The sequence below is a fragment of the Lissotriton vulgaris genome, chromosome 4_1 (genome assembly GCF_964263255.1).
Source record: "Lissotriton vulgaris chromosome 4_1, aLisVul1.2, whole genome shotgun sequence".
Taxonomy (NCBI): domain Eukaryota; kingdom Metazoa; phylum Chordata; class Amphibia; order Caudata; family Salamandridae; genus Lissotriton; species Lissotriton vulgaris.
In genome coordinates, this window is record NC_141691.1 from 1,259,893,243 (window position 1) to 1,259,920,012 (window position 26,770).

Consider the following 26,770-nt stretch of genomic DNA (forward strand, 5'->3'; position numbering starts at 1 on the left):
CCTTCTTTATCTTGTCAGCACTCTCCTTTACATAGCTTCATTCTTTGTTTATATGTCTTGAGGTAATTGTGTCTTCTGCTTCTTGGGGCACATTTCCACTTTCAGACTCTGGATTTACCCCTGGTGCTTCTCATGCGTCGTCTTCAACTGTCTGTGCACAGGTTCCTGCTTGATTGTTCTCTGTTCTCCAGAGCTCGCCAGGGACTTGCCCAATGTGGTGCTTCAGTCCTGGTCTCTGTGTTTCTCCCAAAGCTTATGACCCTTATGCCTCTTTTGGGCTCTGCTCTGGCTGCTGATTAGGCAGTTGATGCTGCGTACTCTTAGGTAGGACCTCTTCTTTTTCTTCTCCCGCTGATGCCTCAGAAACCTCAAATTGAACTGGACTCTGAAAATCAGAGTTTGTCGAACTAGATTCTGAAAATCAGTGGTTGTCGTCCCTTTTTCTTCTTCTGGTTGTCTCACTCTCCTTGTATGCAAGGCATGTATCCAGTTTGGTAAGGCTACACATTTAACAGCAGGTTTGGTAACAAGAATTACTTGAAGAGGACTTCTCCAGCTACTTCCAGACATGAGTTGCACATATGTTTCTTCATAAGAACCCATTCCCCTGGTTTCAGGTTGTGGCAAGATTTGGGTCTCACTGCTGGAGTACCAAGTCAACCTGATGAGAGATAGAACGCACCACAGCAGCCAGTCTTGTGCAATAGTTGAAAACAATGTAATCTGTAATATTCACAAGCACAGCTGCAGTAATGTAAGGAATTCCAATGGACCTCCCTATCAAGATTTTGTAGGGGGAGAATCCTGCTCAGTTGTAGGGGGTACTCGGAATGTACCAGCTGGCGCGCATTTGACCATTTGGAAAATGTGGAGGCACATGCTTTTGCCAGCATAGCTGTATTTGTCTCTTCAACTCTCCATATTACTCTGAATACTTGCAATCTGTACCAGCAGTGAAACGTATGGTTGATTCGCAAAGCGGTGCATAACAACTGCATCACTTCACTTTTAAAATGACTGCCTTGGTCTGACTCAAGATAAACAGGTATGCCTAAACTAGGGATCAACTCTCTCAAGAGAAATTTGGTCGTAGTCAGACTATTACACCTCCTTGTTCCATATGCCTCGACCTAGCACAAAAATAGGCACACTATAACTAGGATACACCGCAGATGGCGAAAGTAGTGTATTTCCAGAAAAATTAATTTGAAGGTAGTTAATTGGGCCATCTGACATCCCTTTGTGACCGATAGGCAATGTTGTGACACACAATACATCTTTGACATAAGTTCTCGATGGGATATGAATGCGTGGGGTGTATCACTACTGTTTGAAGGTCTACGCGTTTGCATCTTTGTGAACGCAAGTTGGGGTCACGTAAATGTCAAACCATCACCAGCAAAATGGTGTAAGAAGCTGGCTCCCAAATGGTATGCAGAGGTAAAAGCTGATAATTACGCACCGTTGGAAACAATGGAGAAAAATGCATATAAAATCAGGCAATGCTTTCACACGGTTCACCTTCGCGTTTTAGGTTGATGTCAGGACCAGGTCCAAATTTCCAGCAGGAGAAGTTCAGGAGCATACCGGATCAGCCGAGAGCAGAGTGCTGAGGGTTTTGTAGCTGGTGCACAGAGACAAAGAGGGGCACTTGAAAGCACACTGTACAGGAGGACTTACAGGTAAGTCTGAGGGGGCTCCTTTGAGGGAGGAGGTCGCAAGGGCTTGGGGACCATGGGAGCACCGCTGGTTGGTAGGTGCCGGGGCTGGTGGAGCTGAGTGCAGAGCGAACAGGTCAGCCAGGTGCTCTGCATCCTGAGGTCCTTGCTGTTAGGGGCAAGCAACTAGGAGAGGCACTCTTGGGACAGCTGGGCCACTCCATAACTAGGTTTTAGGTGTCTTGATGTCCCTTGAAGGGTGCTTACTTCTGGTGTTTTGGGAGTCTGGTGTGGACTCTTGTTTTGGGTGTTTCCCGCTGGGGGTCCACTACCCCGGGTATTGGTATGCCGTGGCTCCGGTAGGTCCTGATGTCAAAACTTGGTGTGAAGACAGATCTGACCCTCCGGAGCTGTTATACCTTTTCTTCCTTGGTGCTGCATCGTGGTTGTTGGGGAACAGCAGGTCTACAAACTGGACTTCACAGGATTGGTGCCTGCGGTGTGCAGCAGAGTGATAGCTTCCCTCCAAGTTAGCTTCTCAGTGACTTCTGGAGGTGCTCCGGGGTTCTTGGAGTCCTTCCAGGTTCAGAACAACACAGCAGGCAGTGATTGTCGAGTCTTTGGGGCAGCAGGCAGGGTTTGGCACCTTTTTCTTCTGTAGCAGGGCTTCAGTTCTCGTGTAGCGAGTCATATTTGTCCTGGTCTTCTCTTGTCCACCACACCTGATGTTCAGGTCTAAGGGGGGCACCTAAATTCTGAATTTAGGGGTGTTACATAGGGAGACAGGTAGTAGCCAATGGGCTACCCACCTTTAGAGTGTCTACACCCTCTAGTGACCACTTCTGTGGGAAGGGGAACTACCATGGCCCTGACAAGTTGTTTCTCCACCATCCCAAGATGGTGGAATTGGAGGAGAGGGATTTACATCACCGGCCACATCCTAGGGGTCGTGTAGGCTAAGTGGGGACGCTCTTCCTATTGTAACTAATTTCCCCACCTTCCCTCCAGCCAAAAGTGGAGCAGGATCTGGAGGTTCCTGAGTTGGATTTCAAAGGTGGCATCGCCTTTGAAGCTTCCTGCCCAGGAAGGACATCCTGTCCTGGAGGAGGTGTGACGCACCTCTGCCCAGAGCAGGCTTTGTCTCCATCCGCTGAGAGCACTGGCTCTCACCCCATGAGATTAGAAACATGTCTCGTGGTGGCAGACTTGCAAAAACAAGTTTTCTTCCTTGGTGCTGCATCGAGGTTGTTGGGGAGCAGCAGGTCTACAAACTGGACTTCCCAGGATTGGTGCCTGCGGTGTGCAGCAGAGTGATAGCTTCCCTCCAAGTTAGCTTCTCAGTGACTTCTGGAGGTGCCCCGGGGTTCTTGAAGTCCTTCCAGGTCCAGAACAACACAGCAGGCAGTGATTGTCGAGTCTTTGGGGCAGCAGGCTGGGTTTGGCACCTTTTTCTTCTGTAGCAGGGCTTCAGTTCTCGTGTAGCGGGTCATATTTGTCCTGGTCTTCTCTTGTCCACCAAACCTTATGTTCAGGTCTAAGGGTGCCACCTAAATTCTGAATTTAGGGGTGTTACATAGGGAGACAGGTAGTAGCCAATGGGCTACCCACCTTTAGAGTGTCTACACCCTCTAGTGACCACTTCTGTGGGAAGGGGAACTACCATGGCCCTGACAAGTTGTTTCTCCACCATCCCAAGATGGTGGAATTGGAGGAGAGGGATTTACATCACCGGCCACATCCTAGGGGTCGTGTAGGCTAAGTGGGGACGCTCTTCCTATTGTAACTAATTTCCCCACCTTCCCTCCAGCCAAAAGTGGAGCAGGATCTGGAGGTTCCTGAGTTGGATTTCAAAGGTGGCATCGCCTTTGAAGCTTCCTGCCCAGGAAGGACAGCCTGTCCTGGAGGAGGTGTGACGCACCTCTGCCCAGAGCAGGCTTTGTCTCCATCCTCTGAGAGCACTGGCTCTCACCCCATGAGATTAAAAACATGTCTCGTTGTGGCAGACTTGCAAAAACAAGTCAGAGACCACACCAGTGCTTGGAAGGTTTTCAGGGGCCCCTCTAGAAGGGTCTCCTTTGTAACTTTATCAATAAATCCAACACTGGCATCAACGAGGATTTATTCCGACAATATGTTGCCTACCAAACATCTTAGAAATCAGTGAGCTAGGAAGCTCATTTTGGCAAGTATCCAGCCCATGTACTCCTTATGGCTTCACTGTGCACTTACAATATCTCAGAATAAACTGGACATTGTAGGGGGCATATCTGCTCATGCTGACATGCCCTAACATAGGACATAGTGCACCCTGCATTATGGCTAAAGGCCTGTAGTAGGGGTGACTTACCTATATCTAATGTAGTGTCTGAGTGGCATGACTGAATTTGTCTGCACCAAGACACACTGCTGCACTGAAGGGAGAGCATAGCCTTGGTGAGGGGTACCTGGTGGCACACCAATGCTGCAGCCTTAGAGAACACTCTTTAGTACCCATCCCCTAGGTACCACAGGTACCATTTACTGTGGACTTATCGGGGTAGCTGAAGTTGTGCCAATCATTGTATAGTGTTTCGGAAAGAGAACTGGCACTGGGAACCGGGTTAGCAGGGATACAGTGCACTTACAGTTCAAAACCACATCAGGCCAAAAGTGGGGGCAAACCATGCAAGAAGAGGCATTGTCCTACACATGGAATTAGAAAAAACTGGCTTTCCATCACTAGATACCCAGATCTCGCCAGCATCGTTCATACAACTTGCACTTTCCCATTTTTCTTTCTCAATCTCAGACACGTTGTTTTTAAGCTCTTGAAGCTCACTAAAGGTATGCACAGAGTTTAGTAACATATTCACGACCATTTCATTTTCATCATTGCATGGATCATCCTAGTGAAATGTGTTACACTCAAGGGCAAAATACCTGAGAATCTCATCTGCACAACCATTATCAGTGATGACCCAATCATTGCCATTCTTGTGCGCAGCACATCTCACAACTGCTATTTCACTGAGTGACTGGGGTGAACTTCACAAATTCAAGACATGCATACTATTTTGTATAGCGGAACCAGAGGAGGTCAAAAAATCTCCTGGCGACTATATTTGCCTGAATTCATGAATCATGCTGACTCCATATTGGCTGCCAGTATAAATGGTAACCCTAAGCCCATTTGACATGAAGCATACCCTTTACCGCAATTAATTCAGCTACTTGTGCAGAGGTTATATTGCACATGTAAGATGCTTCCACAACGCCAGTCATAGAGAAAACTGCATATGGTGCTCTCAAAATTCTATGTCGGTCTCTCAAACAAGAGCCAGCTACAAATAGCGCGTGATCAGACTATTTGAGTGGTATGAGTAGTACATCCAGAATGTTTGGTCTCTGCACAGTGTATAACTCTATTACATCACCACAACTATGGAAGAACTTATCCTCTTCAGATTCACTATCAGGTAGCTGCAAAATAATAGTATGGTTGAATACATTACTGCACCTTAATTACACATTCTCAACTTCCAAAGCCACCTGTTCATGCTTAGTAAGGCGAATACTAGTCATGGGTTGAGTTCGAGTGCCAGTCAACAGTATTTCAATTGAATGCCAGACCATCACAATGAGTAGGTAACCCATTATGATGACCTCATTCTTCTGCACTATCAGACTGACATCAGCAATTGATTTTAGGCAACCAGGAAGCGCAGCGGGCACTGGATTGAGCATAGCTGAGAAGTATGCTATTGGCGATTTCACTTCCATCAGGGTCTCTGCCAACATGCAATGCACACCCATCACACATGACAGTACAAAGTAAACTCTTTATTGTAGTCTGGCATTTCTAGATTGGAAGTGCTGCAAAGTAAGTTTCTGAGCTCTGCATTCCTAATCACATGGCACGGGGTCTCTGATGTCATTGTGCGCGAGCATCTGTATGGGGTTTGTTGCTAGAAAAAAGTAGGGAATCCTACGGTGAAAGTAGCCCACCATTCCTAAAAACATTCTCACCTCCCTCTGGTTGAAGGACACTCTACTTGGTCCTTTATTAATTTTGTGCCCTAGATAATAGAGTTCATTCTGACAGTACTTCAATTTATCGGGGAAAACCTTGTCTACATTCTCACTGAGATGGTTGAGCATGGCAATTTTGTCCTGCCTGTAGGCTTCTTTGGACATAAATACCATGGGCAGATCATTGAGTATTGAACACATTTTGAATTACAAGGCAACTAGCTTTAGATTTTCCCTCAGTGTCTGGTAATGGAATGAGGTGTTTTCTACATACCCCTGAGGAGCCCAATCAAACACAAGGGTGTTATCTTGGAATCTGAATGTGTAAAGGTATTGGCTGTCATCATGTAGAGGAATGGAGAAGAATGCATGGCACACATTGATGACTGTAAACCACTCAGTATCAGGGGGAATTTGCAAAATGATAACAGCAGGATTCGGTACCACAAGACAGCATGGAATGACAATTTGGTTTATTGTTTAAGATCCAGCTCTAACCTCCATCTTTATTTGGTTTCTGAAGAGCCTATATTGGAGAGTTACATTTACTCCCAAAGTCTTTCTTTAGAATGCTCTGTTCTAACATGTGTTAGAGGGTAGGTGTTATACCAGCTATTGCTTCTGGTAAGAGGTTGTTTTGGGACATTTGTGGAAGGACTGCGGTCTGCCTCAATGTGATTTTATAGGGCTTTGCATTCGTGGTTTGCACAACTTATTTTCCTGTAAAATGCATGGTTCTTCCTTCATTGTCTCTTTAAGATCCAAGGGTGCATCTTCCTTTGTGAGGGAACAGCCTAAATTCTGACTCTTGGGAGCTTATTTTAAATTCTGCATCAGCATTTATGAGTGTCTATTTCCATACCTTTTGGCATACAGTAGATTACACAATTTAGTTTACAGAGCAAATCCATTCCCAGTAGGTTCGCAGGACTTGAATCACATATGACAAATTGGTGATTGATCTAACCTATTTTCACAAGAACTGAGGCTTAGATTTTATTTGTACACTGCTTTTTTTGTAACGTCTACAACTTGGATCTTTTTTCCCAACAGTGGTATGTCTGGGGCCTCAACCGTGCTAACAGTTGCATAGGTAGCTTCAGTAGCAATCAAGAATGATGTTAGGTGACCATTCACCTCACCTTCTACATATGGGCCACTCTGTTCTACCTCTAGAATTGTGCCAAGTATGCAGTCGTCTTCCCCACTCGGGCACCGTCATTTCGACTGATTGTATCTGATGGGACTCTCGAACATCATGGGGACCAGAGAAGCATGGTGTTTTAATCATTAATGAATTCTGCTGATTTCTGGGATGGGGCTGGAATTTTAAGCCTCCATTTTGCATCTGTGGTTGCACCATGGGGGCTTGGGGCATATTGGCCTCATGAATCTCTGGTTTCGCATGATGTGCAAAGGGGCCTTCGGTATTTGGACTTCAAACTGCTTCCCCCACTTTGTGTCATGGCAATCTGTATCTGAGCAAAAATTGTATTCTGTGATAATTAAATCTGCATTCTCTCTTACAATGGCGGACCTTATTACAGACGTGGCAAGGGGTAATCTTCTAAAAAGCACTAATATTAATACCACCAACATATCCTCTGTCTATCCCCGGTTGGAATACATTGCTTCCCTGCATGTACTGAATAGTGACTCCTTGCATGTCTACATTCACACCAAGTGTAGGATCGAACCTGAATACACTATGACTGAACTTCTTGGAGCACCCTTCTGTGCTAACTTTGCTTGTGCTATCATGTACCTCTGTTTTGCAGTTTGAATATCACAGCAGTATTTTGCATACTGAAGGATTTCATGAGAGACTTTGATTGTCAACAAATCACATTCTGCTGTATCTGAGCACTCGTTTCTGGGAGCAAACCATGCACAAAAGTCAAGACAAATCAGTTCAAATTCTTAGATTTTCAATTCCATTATGTTCCCTGTAAACGTGAATCAATGTTTAAAAAAAACATATACCGACTCCTAAAATTCCCACATCGTACTCAACATTTTTGGACAGTTTACTTACTTCCTTCTCTGGTACCTTTGTTTTCAAATGTGCAAATACAGCATGATATTTAGCATTGACCAAGGAAGAAGGGGCATTGTAATTCAATGCTCTTTTGGGTAGTCCAGTTTACAGCTCTCTTACACTCTTTTACGACTTCTAAATTTGTGACATATCAAATTCAAACTCCCAGCTAAAGCCTCCATCCTTGCCTGTGCCTCACACACAATTCTAGCACACTCCTTGCCCATATACAACAATTCACCTTTGCTCTAGTGTATCAGAAAATCCAGGCAAAGATTTTCCTTCAAAATCTTCTCAACCTCAGTTTTCAACTGCACAGCGCTAATCTTTTGGGAGGCACTTTCTTTAGGGTGAAGTGATGATACTGGTGTTGCAGCCACACTATGGCAAATCTGGCAGTAGATTCTATTTCCGGTGCTTAGTGCAGGGTGAACACCTACACTTGCTGGTGTTGTATAGCGCTAGCAATTACTTTCTCCTGTGGAGTAACAAGGGCTGCTGGCATTGGGGTAACACTTTGGATTGCTGGTGTTTGGGGAGCCCTGGTTTCTGCATATATTGTGGGTGCACTTGCATCTAAAGGGATACTGTTGCTGCTCCTCCCTAGGGGGCCTCCGTTAAGGTTGTCCTGTGTACTGAAAAGGGGAGATCTTGATCTCAACAAATTATCCACAAATGTATCATCTTCTTCACTTTTAGTCCCTGTTTCATTCTCCCATTCTCCTGCTTTTTCTTCGTAGGGGATTTTTCCTGTTCGGAAGTTTCACTCACAATTGCACAGAAGGCAACTACTGCATCCATCATCTATTCATGCCAGATCCTTTTCCTCTCATTACATTATATTGTCAACCAATTGCAATTTTATTTTGTGTGAGAATCTTTCACATTGGTTACCTGGTCCAAAATACTTAAAGCCTCAAATTATGCAGGTCTTGTTGGGGTTTCACCTCATGCATTCTTTTCCTCAGATTCTCAAGTCTCTTTATATGAAAAGAGCTGTAAGAAGGGAATTGCATATCCCCATCTTTCTCAGAGTACTTGTGCCAGTTTTTAAGCCACAAGTTTACACATAAACCTATTGGTGCGGCCATCTTTATGGTTGTCAAGCCTTTGAGTGGCAACCCTTACTTGCAAATAGTCTTTCGGCTGCAAATCTCTGTTGCAATAGCCGTGGCCTTCATAGAAATATTCCCCATGTTTTCTTGCTTGTAGGTAAACACTGAAGTCAACCAATCCCAATACAAATTTCTATAACAGCATAACAATTACAAAATGGCCTCAACAACTTTGTTGACAATCCCAGCACAACCAGTGCAAAAGCCAGCCAATCACTGTGTGGCTCTCAACACTAACGGACCTATCCCAGCACAACACCTGATGATGCAAAGGGGCAGCATATAGCTTAGTTTCCAAAGCAAAAACTTTAAGTAACATCTATTGTCTGCTTTACCTAAATGGAACAATTCAATGATATGAATTGTGCTTTCAAAGGCGCTCTCAATCTCACAGCAGTAAACTCTCGACCTGCAGGAGCTTTCTATGATCTGATCGTTTTGCTGTAGTGCACCAAATAATAAATGAATACCAATTCAGGTGAGTACACATACAAAATAGTTTGAAATTATATAACTATCCTGACATCAATGATCACAATTGCATTAAGTGCAGCAAACATAAGTTAAATCACATGCACAAGCTCTCTTCGTCATGTCTCCATGATGCTTTCAAAAGTTGAGAAAAAACATCAAAATCACATTAAGCACGGTCCCTACAAGTCCACTAATCAAAGTCAGCTAGTACCTAGACTACAATTCAGGCTAGTACATGACGCCACGCTCTTGCCTGAGCTACAAGTCCTAACATCCACCACTTTGGTTCTTGTTCCCTATTACTATAGTGAGGGGGTGAAACTCTAATCAAGCAGAAACCACATTCCATGTCAGGGTGAAGTCACAAGGAAACTCTAAATTAACCTGTGTTCTACCTGACTCTGCTGCCTTGGCACAGAACAGTTAGGCTTAACCTATCGGCAATGTGTAAAGCATTTATGCAGCCCTCCAAACAGTAATAAAGAGAAACATCACAAGAGAAATCCCACACCAATTTAGAAAAATAGAGTAATATGTAATAAAAAAATCTAATCAGTAGAACCGGAGATAGGCAATTTTAAAGATTTAATTGGAAATAGGGCAAAAACGCACAAAGCCCAAATTGGGGATATCTGGTCGGGGTAGACCGGGTAGGCAGAATTTTAAAGATTGAAGTGAAAATAGTGCCAAAAACCAAAAAGCACCAACTGTAGATATCTGCTCACAGTAGGTCGAGATGAAGTCACAAGTTTAGGCCGACCTAAAAGGAGAGTGGTCCAGCTATAGAGTATCTGAAATTCTGGTGGTGATGGGTTGTGGAGTCCCACATCAAGGATGCGTCATACAGCTGAGGTGATGCAGATCCTGGTCGGAGATGTATTGCGCAGCATCGGTTCCAAGCTACAGGGCTTGTGATGCAGAGCCCTGCATCGTCATCAAGGCTGCTGTCAGTGATGCATTGTGCAGCAGCAGTTCCAATGGGGCTGTAAGGACAATACAAAGTCCTGGACCTAGAAATATCCGAATACAAAGAAGGGGGTATCTGTTAATATAAGAAAAAAACAATGTACAATGTGAAGTGTAGGTGGAGATTTAGCAGTTAAGGGGAGGGTCTTCCTAGATGGACGATAGAGCCCTCACACAAACTGATGGGTGTCATGATCCATCATTGGGTTTTGTCTCCTCATGGGGTCGGCGCTGCAGTGCCAGAGGGCTCTTTAGTGGAGATCTTCTCTTTAAGCTATATGGGTGAGTGGAGGGTCTGTGAATCAAGGGTAAAGTGTTCGTATGGAGAGAACTGCGATTAAAACGACCTAAGGATTGTCAAAACAAAGTTATACTATATGATCTCCTTGGCAGGGTTAAAAACTGTACTGGGAAAGAACTGTCACTGATGTGTAATGGACAGTGGCAGTTTCCATGCACTTAAAAGGTCGACATATTTCATGCCTATTAGTCCAGGAGAAATCCGTGGCATTTCTTCAGTACCTCTACCCTAAGCCAGCGCGGGTCTCTGTGTAATGATACAAGGAGGGAAGAACCCTTGAAAAGTGATTTAATGTATATCTCAAGGGACATTCATTGATAAACTTTACATGATAATGTGGTCCCTAAATGAGAAACAAAATCCAACCCTATGGTCGTGTTCCCTCAGACCTCATGGATCGGGACAGAGGACCGCGTACCAACTGCAGGTAGACAATGATCAGATGCGGAGTTCGCATTCAAGTCTCACCCCTATTTGTCCATATGCACAGCACAGCAATGCGTCAGTTCTGCTTGGTCCACAGACGAGCTGGAAGACCCCCTTCAGTTTCACTTCAAGGGTCCAGGACTGGTGTAGCACCACTTGGCAGTGTAGGACTCACAGTTGGCAGAGTCCTGATGTTTGGTTCAAGGTTGTTGGAAGTCTGTTATGTCTCTGACACTTCTGATTGGGAGGCCAGCCAACTAGCACTTGGAGTTACTTTGGTGTCCTGGGTTCAGAGCTCCCAGTCCAGTCCTCCTCACCCAGGCAAGAGGGCAGCAGGGCAGCAATTCAACACAGCAGGGCAGCAGTCCTTCAGAGCAGCGGACCAGGATAGTGGCAGTCCTTCCAGCAGCACAGCGGTCCTTCATCTTGGTCCACAGGTCCAGAAGTGTACTGAAGAGTTGGGGGTCTGAGGTCCAATATTCACACCTGGTGCCCACTTTGAAGTAGGAAAAGCTGCTAGAGGTTTCGACTCCCTAAAGGTTCATGGAATTGTCTGCCTTTTTTAATACACTGCACCCTTCCATTTGGGCTCCTTAGGGCATACCTTACGGGTGACTTATATGCACTAAAAAGGGAGGTTTGAGCCTGGAAAGAGGTTTATCTTGCCAGGTTGAAGTGGCAGTTTAAAGCTGCACACAAAAGCTGCACTGGCAGGCACGATACATGTTTATATGGACTACTTAAGTGGGTGGCACAATCAGTGTTGCAGCTCACTAGTAGCATTTCATTTACAGGCCCGGGGTACATACGATACCACTCTACTAGAGACTTACAAGTAAATTAAATGTGTCCATTGGGTATAAGTCAATTCCATCATGTTTTAAGAGTGAGCATACGCACATTAGCACTGGCTAGTAGGGGTAAAGTGTGCAGAGACCTAAGGCCAGCGAAAATGAGATCTGCAAAAGGAGGGGTGAAGACAAACAGTTTGGGGGAAGACAGCTTTCAGGCTGACAGCTCTAACAACGTGCAATGCCTTTACCTGTTGATACTCATAAAAACTGATTCAGGAACCCTGGGGAAACTGCCATTACTCCACACAGCCATCACCAATCGTAAATGCATATCAGATCAAGGGTCAATTTCTATCTCGGCAAGACTAGGTGAACTATAAAGGCACAGTTCAGTTTCTAGCTTCTAAATCCAATTTACCTAAATAGGTCCAATCTAAATTAAACAGGTCCAGTCCTAAGTATCCTCTTTTACAAGAATTAGACATTGCATTCCAACTCATTCTCTTGAGTGAATGATTGACCGCGAGTAGTGCTAATCCCATACTATTACGTATACACACCAACAAGAGACCAAGAGGACTGCTATCCACAACATATACTTCTAAAGTTACTACAGACAGAGATGATTAGTTAATTATTTTATTATGTTAAAATGCAATAGTAAACATAATTGGAAACAGTTACGCTCTTAAACTTCAATAAAAAAAGAAAAACCCTTAAGGCCAGATGTATCAAGCAAGATGACTGGGCTGGAGATGAGGAGGATAGGCAATGGGGTGTCCCCAAATTACATTTGAAACATGTCACCCGATGGTCTGAGGATATAATTTCCTTAAATGCAATATGCTATGAAAATAGCCTGAGGGCACTAAATGGAAGGACCCGAAGTGACAGGTCAGGGGCTTGCACTTTTGACAACGGGAGACACAGTAGCCGAATAGACTACGTTCTACGTAGTCTAAAGCTTTGGGGACAAGTGATCGATATGGAGGTCAAAACTAGAATAGAAAGCAATCACAATCCGTTATGTGTTAAACATAAATGGTGGGCTCCACATAGTATGGGTGAGGCACGTGAGGTAGTTAATGCCCCTTTGATTGCCCCATCCAATGATATGCGCAAGCTGAAATGGTTGCATGTTAAGGCTAATCAGCAAACTATAAACAGCATTAATTCCCAGGTTGATGAAGCGGTAACACTTCTTGAACAATCAAACCCTAAATATTCAGGGAGTGATAAAGCAACCAAAATCCATGAGAACCTCTTCATAGCTATTAAGGACTATTTCCAGAAACCAGCAAAGAAAAGTGACATAAGAAATGCCAAACCAGCGAAGTGGTATAATGCTGAGTGTAGGCAGACTAGAGTAGCCTTAGGAGCCGCGATCAGGGAGAGGGATATGATGTCTATTCGTCTTGCCAGAACTGCATACAGAAAAAGCATAGCCAATGCGAAGAAACTGTGGGATGAGCAGCATTGGCGAGAGCTAAAGGAGGCAAGCGACAAAAAAGACTCTAGGCTATTCTGGAACATTGTCAAATGGGGCAAGGGGGGTTCACCAGAGCCCCCAGATAATAATGTATACCAGGAGGACTGGATCAACTACTTCAAGCCGCAGTATGCAGATACCCAGTCCAATAACTTCTGAACACAGACCTTCTTTTTATAAAGACAATGTATTCTGCAGTAATGAAGTTATGATGACCTTGAGTACAGTTTCAAATGGCAGAGCCCCGGGTCTAGATGGGGTGCCGGCGGATCTTTTCATCAACGACAAGGAGCGCTGGTGTAAATACATCCTTCTCCTATTGAATGCGGTTGCTCAGGGCGCTAATATACCGGCGTCATGGCAATGTGCAATTATAATTCCCATCTATAAGAAAGGAGACAAATCACAACCAGGAAACTATAGGCCCATAAGCCTAATTGACACCATACAAAAGGTGATAGGTAGGGTGGTTGTCAACATACTTTTGGACTGGGCCGAGGAAAATAACGCCTTGTCACCATTTCAAGCAGGCTTTCGAAAATCTGTAAGCACGATGGACCAGGTCTTCCGTTTTACCCTTCTACAATGGAAAACCGTGCTATTGAGGAAGGGTAGCCTGTACGCAGCCTTTGTAGATTTACGGGCCGCCTTCGACCTCGTTCCAAGGCCCAAACTGTGGCAAGTGTTGAAGAACCTGGGCATCCCTGAAGAACTTTTAACAATGTTAATGAGGCTCCATGAGGCAAATTACGCGAAAATTCAGTGGGGAGGGCATGGTAAGGTAACCTCTGACTTTCCAGTGGAGAGTGGGGTACGACAAGGATGTTCTATGGCCCCCACCCTGTTCACACTGTATATTAATGGAGTTGTTTCCCGCATGTTGGCTGTGAATGTGGATGCCCCGTCACTGGCCGGTAACAAGATACTGATTTTAATGTTCGCCGACGACACTCTGATTCTATCCAAGACCCCAAGTGGTCTACAACGCGCTTTAATAATCTTTGATCAATTTTGCAAGGACCACGGACTAGAAATTAATGTGTCTAAAACTAAGTCAATGGTTTCTAACCCTCCTTGTGGCCGTAAACCTCATATTGTTATGAATGACCGCCCATTAGAGACTGTCAATGCTTTTACATATTTGGGAATCCACATATCAAAGGATTTAAGTTGGACCAAACATATAGACACTGCAACTATAAAGCATAGGCAAACAGTTGGTGCACTTGGCTTTGAGCACACAAAATCCTTAACAAAACCAGTAAAACCTGTGCTCCAGGTATATGAGGCCAAAGCTTTAGGATCATCACTTTATGGTGCAGAGTTGTGGGGCTATGAGAACCTTGGGAAACTACAAACTTCGGAAAATAAGTTCTTTCGACTTATTACAAGTCTTCCCAAGAGCACCCCCCTGCTGCCACTAAGGTATGATCTAGTCAGGAAGGCATTAATTGACTTAGCAAGATTAAGACCTATTATGTATTGGCATACACTTTGGACTACACCTGAACTCTTACACTATGCGGAAGGATTTAAGGATATAATCAATGCAGATGAGTTCCACAAAATAGGATGGTTAAATGAACTAAGGAAAATGCTGGGCAAACTAGGCCTCTACATGTTATGGGAAAATCCGGAGGTGGCCTTTTTTCCTACAAAGACTAACCTTAAAGAGATCTATTGGGAGAAGGTGGCAGAACGGACTTGGAATGAAATCAACCAAGAGACTATTGCTGGAAAATTTCTGCAAGCAAAGTTCCTCCCTAGCCTAGAACCATACTGGGACACTATCACTAGTCCAAAGTATAGGAAGTTGCTTTTCCAGATTAGAGCAGGTTCTCTCCCTCTTAAATCCCTAAAAGGCAGGTGGGGAGGCCCTTCAAACAGTTCTTGCCCATCCTGTGGATCACATGACGAAACAATCGGTCACTTTTTATTTGCATGCAACTCCTATGTAGAGCCCAGACGCATCTGGCTTACTCCCATGTGTAAGAACTTAGGTACGACCAGCAGTGTAGTGGCACTAAGAATTATCTGTACTAGTTCTTCATTATTTATACTAATAGCCACTTCTAAATTTCTCGGCTGGTCATGGTCCATTAGACAAAAGTTTTTAAATAAATGAATTAAGTGGAGGTCATTAATCAGATTGTACATATTTTATCTGTAAATTTTATGTGACAATGTATGTTATACATTTTCTATTACTTTTCTAAAACTCTTTTTTAATCAATTTAAATTTTTAATAACAGCTTTTTAATGTTGTCTGTAAAGCTTTTATGAGTTCATTCTCGAATAAAGCAAATCAAAATTGAATTGCTATTTTGCGATCGCAAACAGTGCGAATCGCAAAAAATGTATGTTTGCGATCACAAAATAGCACCAAGCAATGCATCAACCGAAATCCCAGAATATCCCAAGTATTCACTAAATTTAGTGATTACCAAAATAGCGATTACCAAATACAGTGAATCCTTATTTGGGATTAGCATTTGCGAATTCGCACAGCAATACATGAAGTGTCGCAAATTGCGAAAATAATTGCAAATCGTAATTTTGCATTCACAAAATACCACCAAATCAAACTAGGTGGTAACCAGATGAAAACACTCAGAACAGGTGGAAAACATCAGGAAAGTATTTAAATAGGCCCAGAAGGCCTCAGAATATTTCACAATGGCAGCACTCTAAGTCATGGCGAGGAGGATGAGGCTAAGAGCAGCAGCACAAAGGAGAAGGAGGATACAGGAGCGCATTTTCAGAGTGCGTTTTACTCTGTTGGGGCGGACAGATGAGGAAATCTACGGGAAGTATAGATTGAATGCAGCAATGATATATGATCTCATTGCTGATTTAGACCCACTACTGCAGTCACAATCTCGCAGGACACATGCCATCCCCACCCATGTGCAGGTCCTGTGTTTCCTGCACTTCCTGACACCTGGTAGCTTCCGCGGGTAAGAGCTACAGCTGGCGGAGTGTCACAAAGTTCACTTTCGCGTTTCTTCAACCCGTTCCCAGACGCTATGTTGTTGCGGATGCGCCAACACAGCAGATTCCCAGCCACCCCACAGGAATTGTTTGAAACTAAAATGGACTTTTATCAGATAGCCAACATCCCCCATGTAATAGGTTGCATAAATGGGACACATGTAGCCATATGCCCTCCCTCAGTGAATGAGTATATCTTCAGGAATAGAAAGTCATTTCATTCACTGAACATACAGGTGACATGCAATGCAATGTACATAATCACAGACATTGTGGTAAGATATCCAGGTAGCACGCATGATTCTTACATCTTTAGGCACAGCGGCATACATACACATACATACCCATCTACTTGGGGTGAATTTGACGAAGGATTCCTGCTCGGTAAACACATTCCATTGTCTCATGCATATCTACATTTTATGGTGGAAGACCGCAGTGACTAATACATATGCTGTTTCTCCACAGGTGACAGCGCATATGCTGTGGTCCTTTTATATTGACACTGTTGGACTTGGCCCTCCTAGCAGGGTCATCCCTGAACTTTTTACCTTCCTCCAATATTCTCTCTGACCTGTTTTTGTTGGTTTAATAACTCTGGGCACTTTACCACTGCTGACCAGTGCTAAAGTGCATATGCTTTCCCTGTGCAAAGTGTATATGTGATTGAGTCCATGATTGGCTCATTGGATTTACTGTCAGTCCCCAGTAAAGTGCACCAGGAGCGCCAGGGCTTGTAAATGCCAATACTGCTAGTGGGCCTGCATTGCTGGTTGCGCCACCCACAGAAGCAGCCTTTTAAAATGTGTCTAGGGTCTGTCATTGCAGAACCTGCGGGCAGTATGGTACTGCCATGCTGGCTGGGCAAGTGCACACACTTGCCAGCCTCTAAACCTTCCCTTAACTTCATCTTAGTCACCCCTATGGTAGGCCCTAGGGCAGGGTGCATTGTAAGTGTAAGGTAGGACAAGCTCTGATGTGTGTGGCATATCCTAATAGTGAATTACAGCAAATTTCATCTTCACTATTGTAAGGCTACCTGTTCTCTTAGGCCAAGGTGGGCTGCTGGAATTATTACACCCTATAATCCCAGCAGGGTCAGGGAACATGGTAGAAAGTCAAGTTTAGTATGCCTGAACTCAGAATAATAAAATGCATATTTTAGTAAAGTTTATTCTAATATCCTGTGTTTGCAAATGCTACTTTTAGAAAGCTAGCATTTGTTTGCCTAACCATTTCAGCCCGCCTCTTCTAGGATGTGTATCTGACTGTCTGGGTTATGTGAATGAAAGGTGTTGAATGCAAGGATTACAACTTGGTGGGAGGTGGGAGTGCCCCTGGACTCTGAATAGGGCTGTGCTCTGCCACCTCAATGCTGGCTCCACCCCCTGGGGAGCGACTGATGACTCAGCCGACACCTGGCCCAGGAAAGGCGAAGCACTGTCAACAAGGTACTCCTGGCTGCCCATTGTCCCCACAATGCTGGCTCCACCTCCTGTGGAGCGTCTGATGTGCCTGCCCCTCACACTGAAAGCAGAAGCCAGAGTACACCCAATAAAGTGCTCAGAGACTGAATTAAGTTATGCAGAGGCCCCCCTGGCCTGTGAGAACAAAGAAAATTCTGTATAAAAGTAGTCACCCTGCTCCTTGTAAATCAGAATCCTGTTTCCCACAACGAACCTCTGCCCAACTAGAAGGAGAAGAAGAAGCTGGAAGGACTGGCCTGCTGTCTGCCTTGCTGAGGAAGGAGAGGAGAAGACTTATTGAAAAGACTTTGCTGACTTGTGCTAGAAACTTTCTCCAAGGGCTTGTCTGAGCTCGCCCCCTTGATCTGAACCCCAGGACTACTCTGTGCCTTGGCTCGTCTGTGATTGAGCCGTGTGTTTCCCCCCGCCGGAGGCAAGACTGCGGCCCCCTCGCCCCCTCCTAGAACTGTGTCACTTGGGAGCTTGCCTGCCCTTTCCCCCGTTGAGAGCCTCGCTCTGCCTGAGCCGTTCTCTGCCCCTCGGGTCAGGCCGCCTGCTCTTCTGCCACTGTTCGCTACTGGAGGACTTGGAGGGTTCATCTGCCCCCTCACGCCGGAATCCTGGTCTCCTGAGCGCACATCCATAGCCTGAACGGCCGCCCGTGCGTTGTGATCGCACCCGGCCACCCCACTGTGCCCTCTGACCTGTGGAGAGGCCGCGCCACATAACCCAAGGACTCGCCACCTCTACAATCCGTATTGGAGGTCTCCCTGCCGCGCCCCGCCTTCGGAAGCACCCTTCCATTCTTCAGATCCCAAGGTACATCTGCGCTTCCAAGCGCACCAAGAGCCTGACCCGTCCCCCTGCAACGAGGGACATTTGCCGACTCGCGGTGTCAGTGCGCCTCAAGCAAGAAATCGACAACGGCCTCTGGGCCCGCACCGTTCCTATTTCCCCGTCAGCCTGTAACTGTGTACTAAGACCTTCCCTGTGCGCTTGGCCCGAGGAGCCTCTCATCGCCTCCCTGCTCCTCACTGCAGCCAAGAGCCCCCACCTCCAGAAAAGGCCCTGGGTTCCTCGAGGCTCCTCTCATCGCCTCCCTGCTCCTCACTACAGCCAGGAGCCCCCACCTCCGGAAAAGGCCCTGGGTTTCTCGAGGCTCCTCTCATCGCTTGCTTGCTGCTCCTCAGCTCAGCCCCCACCGTGGGAATCCGAGTCCGCCTGCTCATGCGAGATGCGTGAGTCTTGGTAGGGCCCGGGGTTTTCTTCCGTGTGGAGCACAGAGGAGCGCTGCGAAGCACACAGAGGCGCTTGGGAGCGTGGTACCTTCCAGGAACGGGAAAAGAGGCCCCAAATATTGCATAACAAGAACTGTGCCATTATCCTTTCTAAAAGAGTAACTGAACTGCCACAAAAAGAACTATTTTAAGCCAAAGAGTCTAAAAGGGAGCAGCTGATAATCCAAAAAGAACACTTGCCATTACTCTATAATCTTGTGGCTTACTTAAAAATCGTTATATTGGTCTTGTGATAAGTCTTACCTGCATATATATATTTTTATATAAAGGAGACATATTTTTCATATAACCACAGCCTGGTGTCCATTTGTGGGGGGATTGGTATGTTTACTGTGTCTGTAATTACAAATGCTTAACTCAGAAACGCCTGGAGAATAGCCTTGGCTGCTCACGCCACGCACCTAGAGGGTGAGCAAGGGTAATTCTAAGGGGTCATCCTTCGCCCTGACTTAGAGGAGAGGGTCCCTGCTTGTCACAAGTGAATACTTGCGCCAACCAGAGACCCCCATTTCTAACATCACCATACCTGCATCCAAGCACACCTAGTGAACACGGGTTCAATAAAGTACCTAGGACAACTCAAAATGTGGTAGAGAGGACCTTTGGGCTGCTGAAAAGTCGCTTTTGCTGCATCCATAGAACTTTCGGTGCCTTGCAATACAGGCCAGACATGTGTTGTACAATAATTACCACATGTGCCATGTTGCACAACATAGCAACTACAAGAGGCATACCACTTGAAACATAGGATAGTGACCTCAAGTAGGAAGAGGATAACATACACCCACAACATGCAGGAAATGCAGCGAGTGCAGCTGAAGGGAGAACGCAACATACAGAAATCTCACAGAATTATTTTTGATGTGAGTACTAATCCAACACAAAACAGTTACTTTGCCTAATAGATGTATTTAAAACAACCTAAACTTTTGTTTAATGCACACTTGCATAGCCTGAATACAATGATGCATGTACGATATGGTATGTCATGGAACTTTACTTCAGTCAAGACAAAAATAGTTACTGGTTGCTTCACCAGTGACAGTTGCTGTGGATATAGCCTTACTATCTCCTGCATCCTCTCACTCCCATTGCCTGTTCTGGGGGGTCAGACACATCTCTTTGTGAGCTCTCTGATCCTGCCATATTCCGTGTGCTGTGCCTCCTGGAGTCCGGCACTGGTGCCAAGCTGCTACTGTGGCTGGAGGTATCCTCACTTTCCCCACACCCCATTATACTACTGCCTGTAACAGCATTGGTCTGCATCTGCTCCACAGCATTCGTCACTTGGACCAGTCCCTAGGCAACATCTCTGCAGCAATTGCTAATTTCCAACTGCGTGGCTGGTGCATGTTGGGATAGTTGTGCTGTGGCAGTACTGAGATGGTTGGTGGCCCTGGTGTACCCATCCAAGAGTCCAAGTAATTGGGTGTGTCTTTTGCGATGGGACACCTGATCCTCCCTTAGCAAGCACCGTGCATAGGTGCCTGAGTGCCCCAGTCAGCTCTCCAAATTGTTCTCTGCTTTACCTGCGACCATCCTGCACAGTTGATGTTGTCACACATGTCCCCCACTTTGCATGCTATAGTTGATAGGTTTCCCTGCATTAAACGCATGTGTTTCACCTGCAGGCGCTGAACCCTTAACATGGCCATCTCCAGGTCATCATGCGATGTGGAAGTGCCGCCTGCACCAGATCTCAACAGTGCTGCTGCCCTGCTTTTCCGAGCTCGCATGTTCCCACATCTTAGCTATTCGCGTGGTATGGATGTGGGTGCAAACACTGCTTCTGCTATTGTGGGCTCAGGGTGTCCCTCATCCTCACTTTCCAATGCTGGCAATGGGGTCACATTGGTCCTGGGTGTTTTTTAAGCTGGTGCTGTGGGGGCTGGTGAGACTGCTATGTCCTCTTCTGACTGGGACTCACTGTCTGGTGGTGCATGTCCATCACTGTCGTTAGACTATTGGTCACATGCATCTGTGATGTGGAACAGTGCATGATTAGTTGGCAATTAGGACATGTTTCCTGTTTTAGTACAGAGTGTTCTTCAATAAAGGTTTTTTGAATTACAGTGTGTGTGTGTTTAGACTGACTTCCCTGGTACAATTGATTTGAACTCATCTTGTTTCCTAGACATCAGACTTCCCTTGTGCTTGTGCCGACTACATATCCCATAATGCATTGGTGTGTCATAAGTAAAACATGGACTGGAATGCTATTTCCTGCACAAGCCTGATCTGATTTACAATGTTTGTTAGCTAACACAGAAAAGTGGTAATGAAGTTGCATGCATCTTACTTTGGGGGGTACTGGATGGTGCAGCCTAATCTATTGTTGTGACTCCAACTACTGCCTCTGGCTGCAGGATGGACTCCACTAGGTCCTCCTTGGCTGTGGGGCTGGCTTGGGTTGATGGGCCACCTCCAGTTTTTTTGCTTCTGCAAGCCTATCCGCAATCCTTTCTTTTGCACGATTGCGCAGGTCATACCACTTTTGCGCAGGTCTCCTATGCTGCAGTGAGCAACTCCTACTGCATTAAATTTAGTTTGCATTGACAGTCACAGTATTCTTTTTTCAGATTCAGGGACTTGCAGTGAAAGTTTCCCAAACAAATTGTCATGGCTCCTCACCACCTCTTCGATTAGTAACTCCAAATCCTTCTCACTGAACTTCTTATGCCTTTTTCACTCCTTCAGGGGTGTTTCCTAGCCATGCTGTTGTCTGCACCAGTTTCCAAAACACAAACTCTTCCTAATTACAGCTCTCCAGTGTTCCTCCTCCTCATCCTCACTCTCAGCACACAGGTACCTGCATGGGTGTGGCCACTTCCTTGTTCTGACATCATCATGGTGAATAGTATTCTGGGAATCTCTTTTTGCGACTCGCAAATAGCAAGTTAGCAATGTGTGCGATTCGCAATTTCATTCTCGCAATTTGCGATTGCCATTTTTACCGATTTCGTGTTTTTTTGCGATTTTTTACATGCATCGCTGTTTGCGACTCGCAATTTGCGATTCGGTAAAAATCGCAAATTGAGAGTTGAAGAAGTAAAGTCTGATGCATGTGCCTCGTTACGATGTCAGTCGGAAAGCAATCTGGCCAACTCCTTGTCAGAATCAGTTCCAACCAACATGGTTCGAAGAGTCCGACTGACCGATTACGATGTTTCCAAACACCATTCGGTCGGACTCCCATTGAATTCAATGGGAGCCTGTGTTCCGACCGACAGCACAGGCTCCCATTGAAAAAAGTGGTGCTTGGGGAAACCTTGCACCCTGTTGCAGGCACCCCATGGTGCCTGCCACACTGTGCATGGTTGGAAATAGGGGACCCATGGGTATCTCCACAGGCCCCAACTGTAGGCCTCTGGGTTAAGGGGGGCCTGCTACAGGCCCCCAAAAGTCAGTTTCCGATAGCTGTTCAGAGTCAGACAGACCGCTTGGGAAAGGCTGTCTGAATCCAACATCATAATATGTCGATCGGAAACGCGGTCCCTAGAGCTGTATGATTCGGCTCAGACCAACTTGGATTCTCTGAATGCTGGTCGTAACTGATTCGGATTGACCAAATGGTTACCTTCCATTGTAATCGATCGGTTGGAAATGTTTCAGAGTCGGTCGGAAACAAGGGTTCCAACACGGGTTAGGAAAATCCGAATGCTGCTCGGAGCCTTTCCGACTGACATCGAGATGAGGCCCTTAACGTTAAATTAACAGTTTGCTGAACACTAAATAAAAACTATGGTGTTAGTGAGGTTAAAAAATGTTGTAATTATAGTTTAAAATTATATTGATCAATTCAATTAATATATTTAACCACATGGCTGCTGGGCGTTTTCCCCCCCTGTGCTGGAAAATGCCATTTTAGTGGCACCATGACGAGCTCAGCTCGTCATCAGCACACGACACCTTTTGGTGATGACGAGCTGAGCTCGTCATCAGCATCGAAAGGGTTAAATTGATGACTAATTTTATACACATTTAATCTGATGAGTTAATGTGATGTGACTTTGTATTCTATTAGTTCTTTGATAATAATATATATGCCAAATTTACATTTCTATTATAATCTAAAATACTTTTAAAGAATAATAAACTTGTATCAGTTTTCCTATACTTTCCCTTAGGCATTTCTCTGCCGTGTTGGTGGAGACCTCCACCTTCCAGTGCAAAGTTATTAGTAGTAACTATACACTTATAAATCCTGTTGTAGGAGGCTCCACTCCTTGATTTGAGTGGGATGGAGACATGTAAATCAACAGCTAGGCATACATCTACACTCTGTTCGAGTTACACCGAGGTGTAGTAGAAACATTGTAGAAATACAAAAAGGTCAATACAAACATGCATATTTACCTTTGTGAGTAGTCCCCCAGTTGTAAAGTGCATCTTGACACTTGAGTGGTCTATTGGAACTATTTCCATTTGACAGGCTGGATGGCCATGATTGGTTTTAACTATGGGGTTAAAAGGGTTTCCCATAACTTTTGGGTAGTATGAATGTATCTTGCAGGTCTGCTATGGCTTAAAAACAGCACTTCTCATGGACAGTAGCAACGCGTCTCAGCAGGACTGTCATCCTTTGCTTGGATAGTATCTATATGTTTCTCCAAAATATTTTTGGGGATGGGAGTAGAATAATAATAATAATTACAACATATTCTCAGAATTATGTGTTCTTAAAAAGTTTAATTTGTTTAGTCACATTTTTGGAAAAACTCAACCCAATTTTCTTCCAAAATCCTTTTTGCATTGTTGTCATGTGCCATCCTCCCCTATAATCCATGCTCATGGCTATGGATCCCCTGCTCCTCCTAAAGAGAAACTATCTTGGCAAAAACATTTCTTACATTAGCTTGGATGGCCAAAGCATGGAAGGTTTGAGGAAACCATATAAGATAACTGCATTCACATTTATAGAAGGAATAAATGCAGTGCATAGGGCTAACATCATTCTGTGGAAGAGTGCTGCTAGAGCTAGGAGAAAAATTTGGTGAATGTAGAGATGGAATGTCTAAGCAGCACAAGTGCTTAGGAACACCCAATGAACCAGTTTATAATTGGTTCACATTTCCCGATGAGGTAAAAAGTAGCAGTCCGCATCAGGAATTTAAATACTGCTAGAAAACCTAGGCTCTGTAGTTTTTCACATGGACATTTTACCTGAGGTACGCAGCTGAATTTTCTGTGTGTAAACTGGCCCAAAAACGAAGAATAACATGCAGATATACTGATTGCTGCATAGAATTCCCCATTTCTCTGTGGCAATCTAGTAATGGTCGTGAATTCCCTCTGCCTGGAAGTATCAATACCTGTGGTATCAGTACTTATGAGTGCAGGAATACTGAAGCAATTTTCCCACACCACTTGTAATGTAGGCTTGTGTGGCTGATTTACACCACACAAATAAGTAAATCTACACAATCAAAACAGTATGCCTATGATTTTGCAAATTTCCCCAATTTTAGGGGATCTACAAAAATCGTAAAGAGTATGCCCAAAAATTGCTGCTATCAATGTTCATTTATATTAACCCTGACCCCACTCTCTGAGGATTGCCTGGAATGCAAGCAAACCACAGCAGAAAATATGAGGGAATCATGTAGTGGCACCTTTTATTTTTTAACCCTTTTTGACCTCACAATGAAAATAAACATTTATCCCACGTTTTCATTCAATTTCCAGACGTCCTCAAATATATTGTACCACTTAAGTTGTGTCATTTCTGTGTGAATAACCATTTGTATTGTTTGTGAAGATCACGTCCTTCTGAACCCCTCCCCTTTAGAGATATTTTTGTTCTATCCCCCAGCTTATACGTATTAAACCATAATCACAAGAAACTGGTAAATTTTATGCATCTCTTGAGTAGGATTAACCCCTTCGCTGCGGGGGTAATTCCCCCACAGTGCTCGTGGCGAGCCCAGCTCGTCATGGGTCACAGTGGAGCTGTGCTCATGACGAGCTGGGCTCGTCACAACCCCGCCCACGGTTTATTTCTTCCGGACAGGCGGGGAATCAATTGCGCGTGGGCAGACCGCAGCAGTTATGACGAGCCCAGCTTGTCATGAGCATAGCTCCACTGTGACTCCTCACGAGCTGGGCTCGTCATAAGCACAGAAGGAGTTACGTAGAAAATACGTCATAGAATGATTCCTTAAATCCGAACTTTCGAATTCTGAAAGTAATAAACCTTTTTTTGCAATTGAAAGTATAATTAATGACCATAAAATCCTTTCAGTGAGACCAAATAGGACAATTCAAAAAATGGCTGGAAATGAATCAATGGAGCAAATGGTACATAAATTGGGGCTATCACCAGTTGGAAGAGGGGGATTCTGGGTGGGTCTGTTGCTCCTAGTCAATTTCTGATACTGTTTGTCTATGTTTCTATAATCACCTATACACTGTAAGAGTCACCCCGGAGAAGCCATTGTCCGGTATAAATGCCTTCTATACTATTTTGACACACAGACAACTTGGAGTCTCAGATTATCTACATGTGCAATGTGGATCATCCCTAAAAAGAGCATTCACAATGATTTTCAAAGGTAAGAAAGCTCCCTAACTTACCTTGTACCATTCTCCAACATATGGCTTGTTAGCTGATAAATCTGTGTGGTCCAAAACGCCATATCATCTAATCCACCAAGAAAGTAATCATGGAATCTATCCACCAAAAAGGGAGACTTCTTGGCGTAGGTTGGGAAAAGCTAGAGTGACAAAGACATTTAGAAAGTATAAGGTCAGCAAGTCCATTTTTTCTCCTGAACTATAACTTATTGAGGCAGTGCATGGTTATGTTTATTTTATTATGTTGCTGATACATGATTACATAATGAAAAATGGCAGGACTTAAAACCTGTTTCCAATTCATGAAAATGTAAATATCCTCTTGAGTTTCTGTTTATTCATGTCGAAATGTTATTACCTTGGAAGCACCAATCATTTCTGCTTTCCTGTAACGCAATAAAAGATGTAATCAATATCAAAAGGTAACAGACAAAAATCCACAAATGTCCCACAGAGGACGATGTACAGGTTTCACAGCCTTGCTTAGAGAGAAGAGATCCCATTTAACCTCTGAAGCTGCAGTCAGATTTTTAAGACTACTCACAGGAGCGCCACTGACAAATCCTCACATTATGAGTGTTGAGTGATCACCCATTTGGACAGGAATAGAGTTGCTAGAGCTGGCTAAATCAGGATTACAACTGATGGGAGCGCTGTTGTGGTTTCTGTGTGGAAAATCTATTTAAAATAGGGAATCAGGTGTGAAAACAACCCCTGCTGTATTTCCCCATATTTCAGGATTTGGCAAGTGTGCACGTTGACACACTATTGTATTAGCAAATGTCACATTTTTAAAAAAACTTTAAAAAAACATTTTGTTTTTTTTAATCGAATCTATTCAGCGTATCAAAACTACAGCGTTGCTGTGCTACAAGTCAGATATAACAATACCCGTGGTAACAGTAATTATAATTGTAGGAATACTGCGTTGGTATTTATTAATTAGTAAGAAGAATGAGGACAATAGAGTCTAACAATCCAGTCTCAGAAGGTATAATGGTGGAAACAGAGAAATAAGTCGAAGGGCCCCATTGTAATTTTCACTCTATCTCCAATGTGAGATACCAAGGATGGAATTTACAACAGCAGCTTGTACCTCCACCGGGGGAGAACAAGGGGGCATATTAGCAAAAATCTCGTTAAAATTATTGCCGTTTTAGCAGCAGGAAACTA

The 26,770-nt window shown here is 44.5% G+C and overlaps 1 protein-coding gene across 2 annotated transcripts in view; it reads right to left on the minus strand.

Moving 5' to 3' along the window:
• Window positions 1-26,770, minus strand: part of GPLD1 (glycosylphosphatidylinositol specific phospholipase D1) — a 655,729-nt gene that overhangs the window by 306,671 nt on the left and 322,288 nt on the right. For both annotated transcript variants that reach the window (XM_086965460.1, XM_086965459.1), the window contains exons 9-10: window positions 25,956-25,983; window positions 25,598-25,737 (exon numbers count right to left, since the gene is read on the minus strand). In XM_086965460.1, coding sequence (XP_086821586.1) covers window positions 25,598-25,737; window positions 25,956-25,983 — 168 coding nt within the window. The remainder of the gene's footprint in view (window positions 1-25,597; window positions 25,738-25,955; window positions 25,984-26,770) is intronic.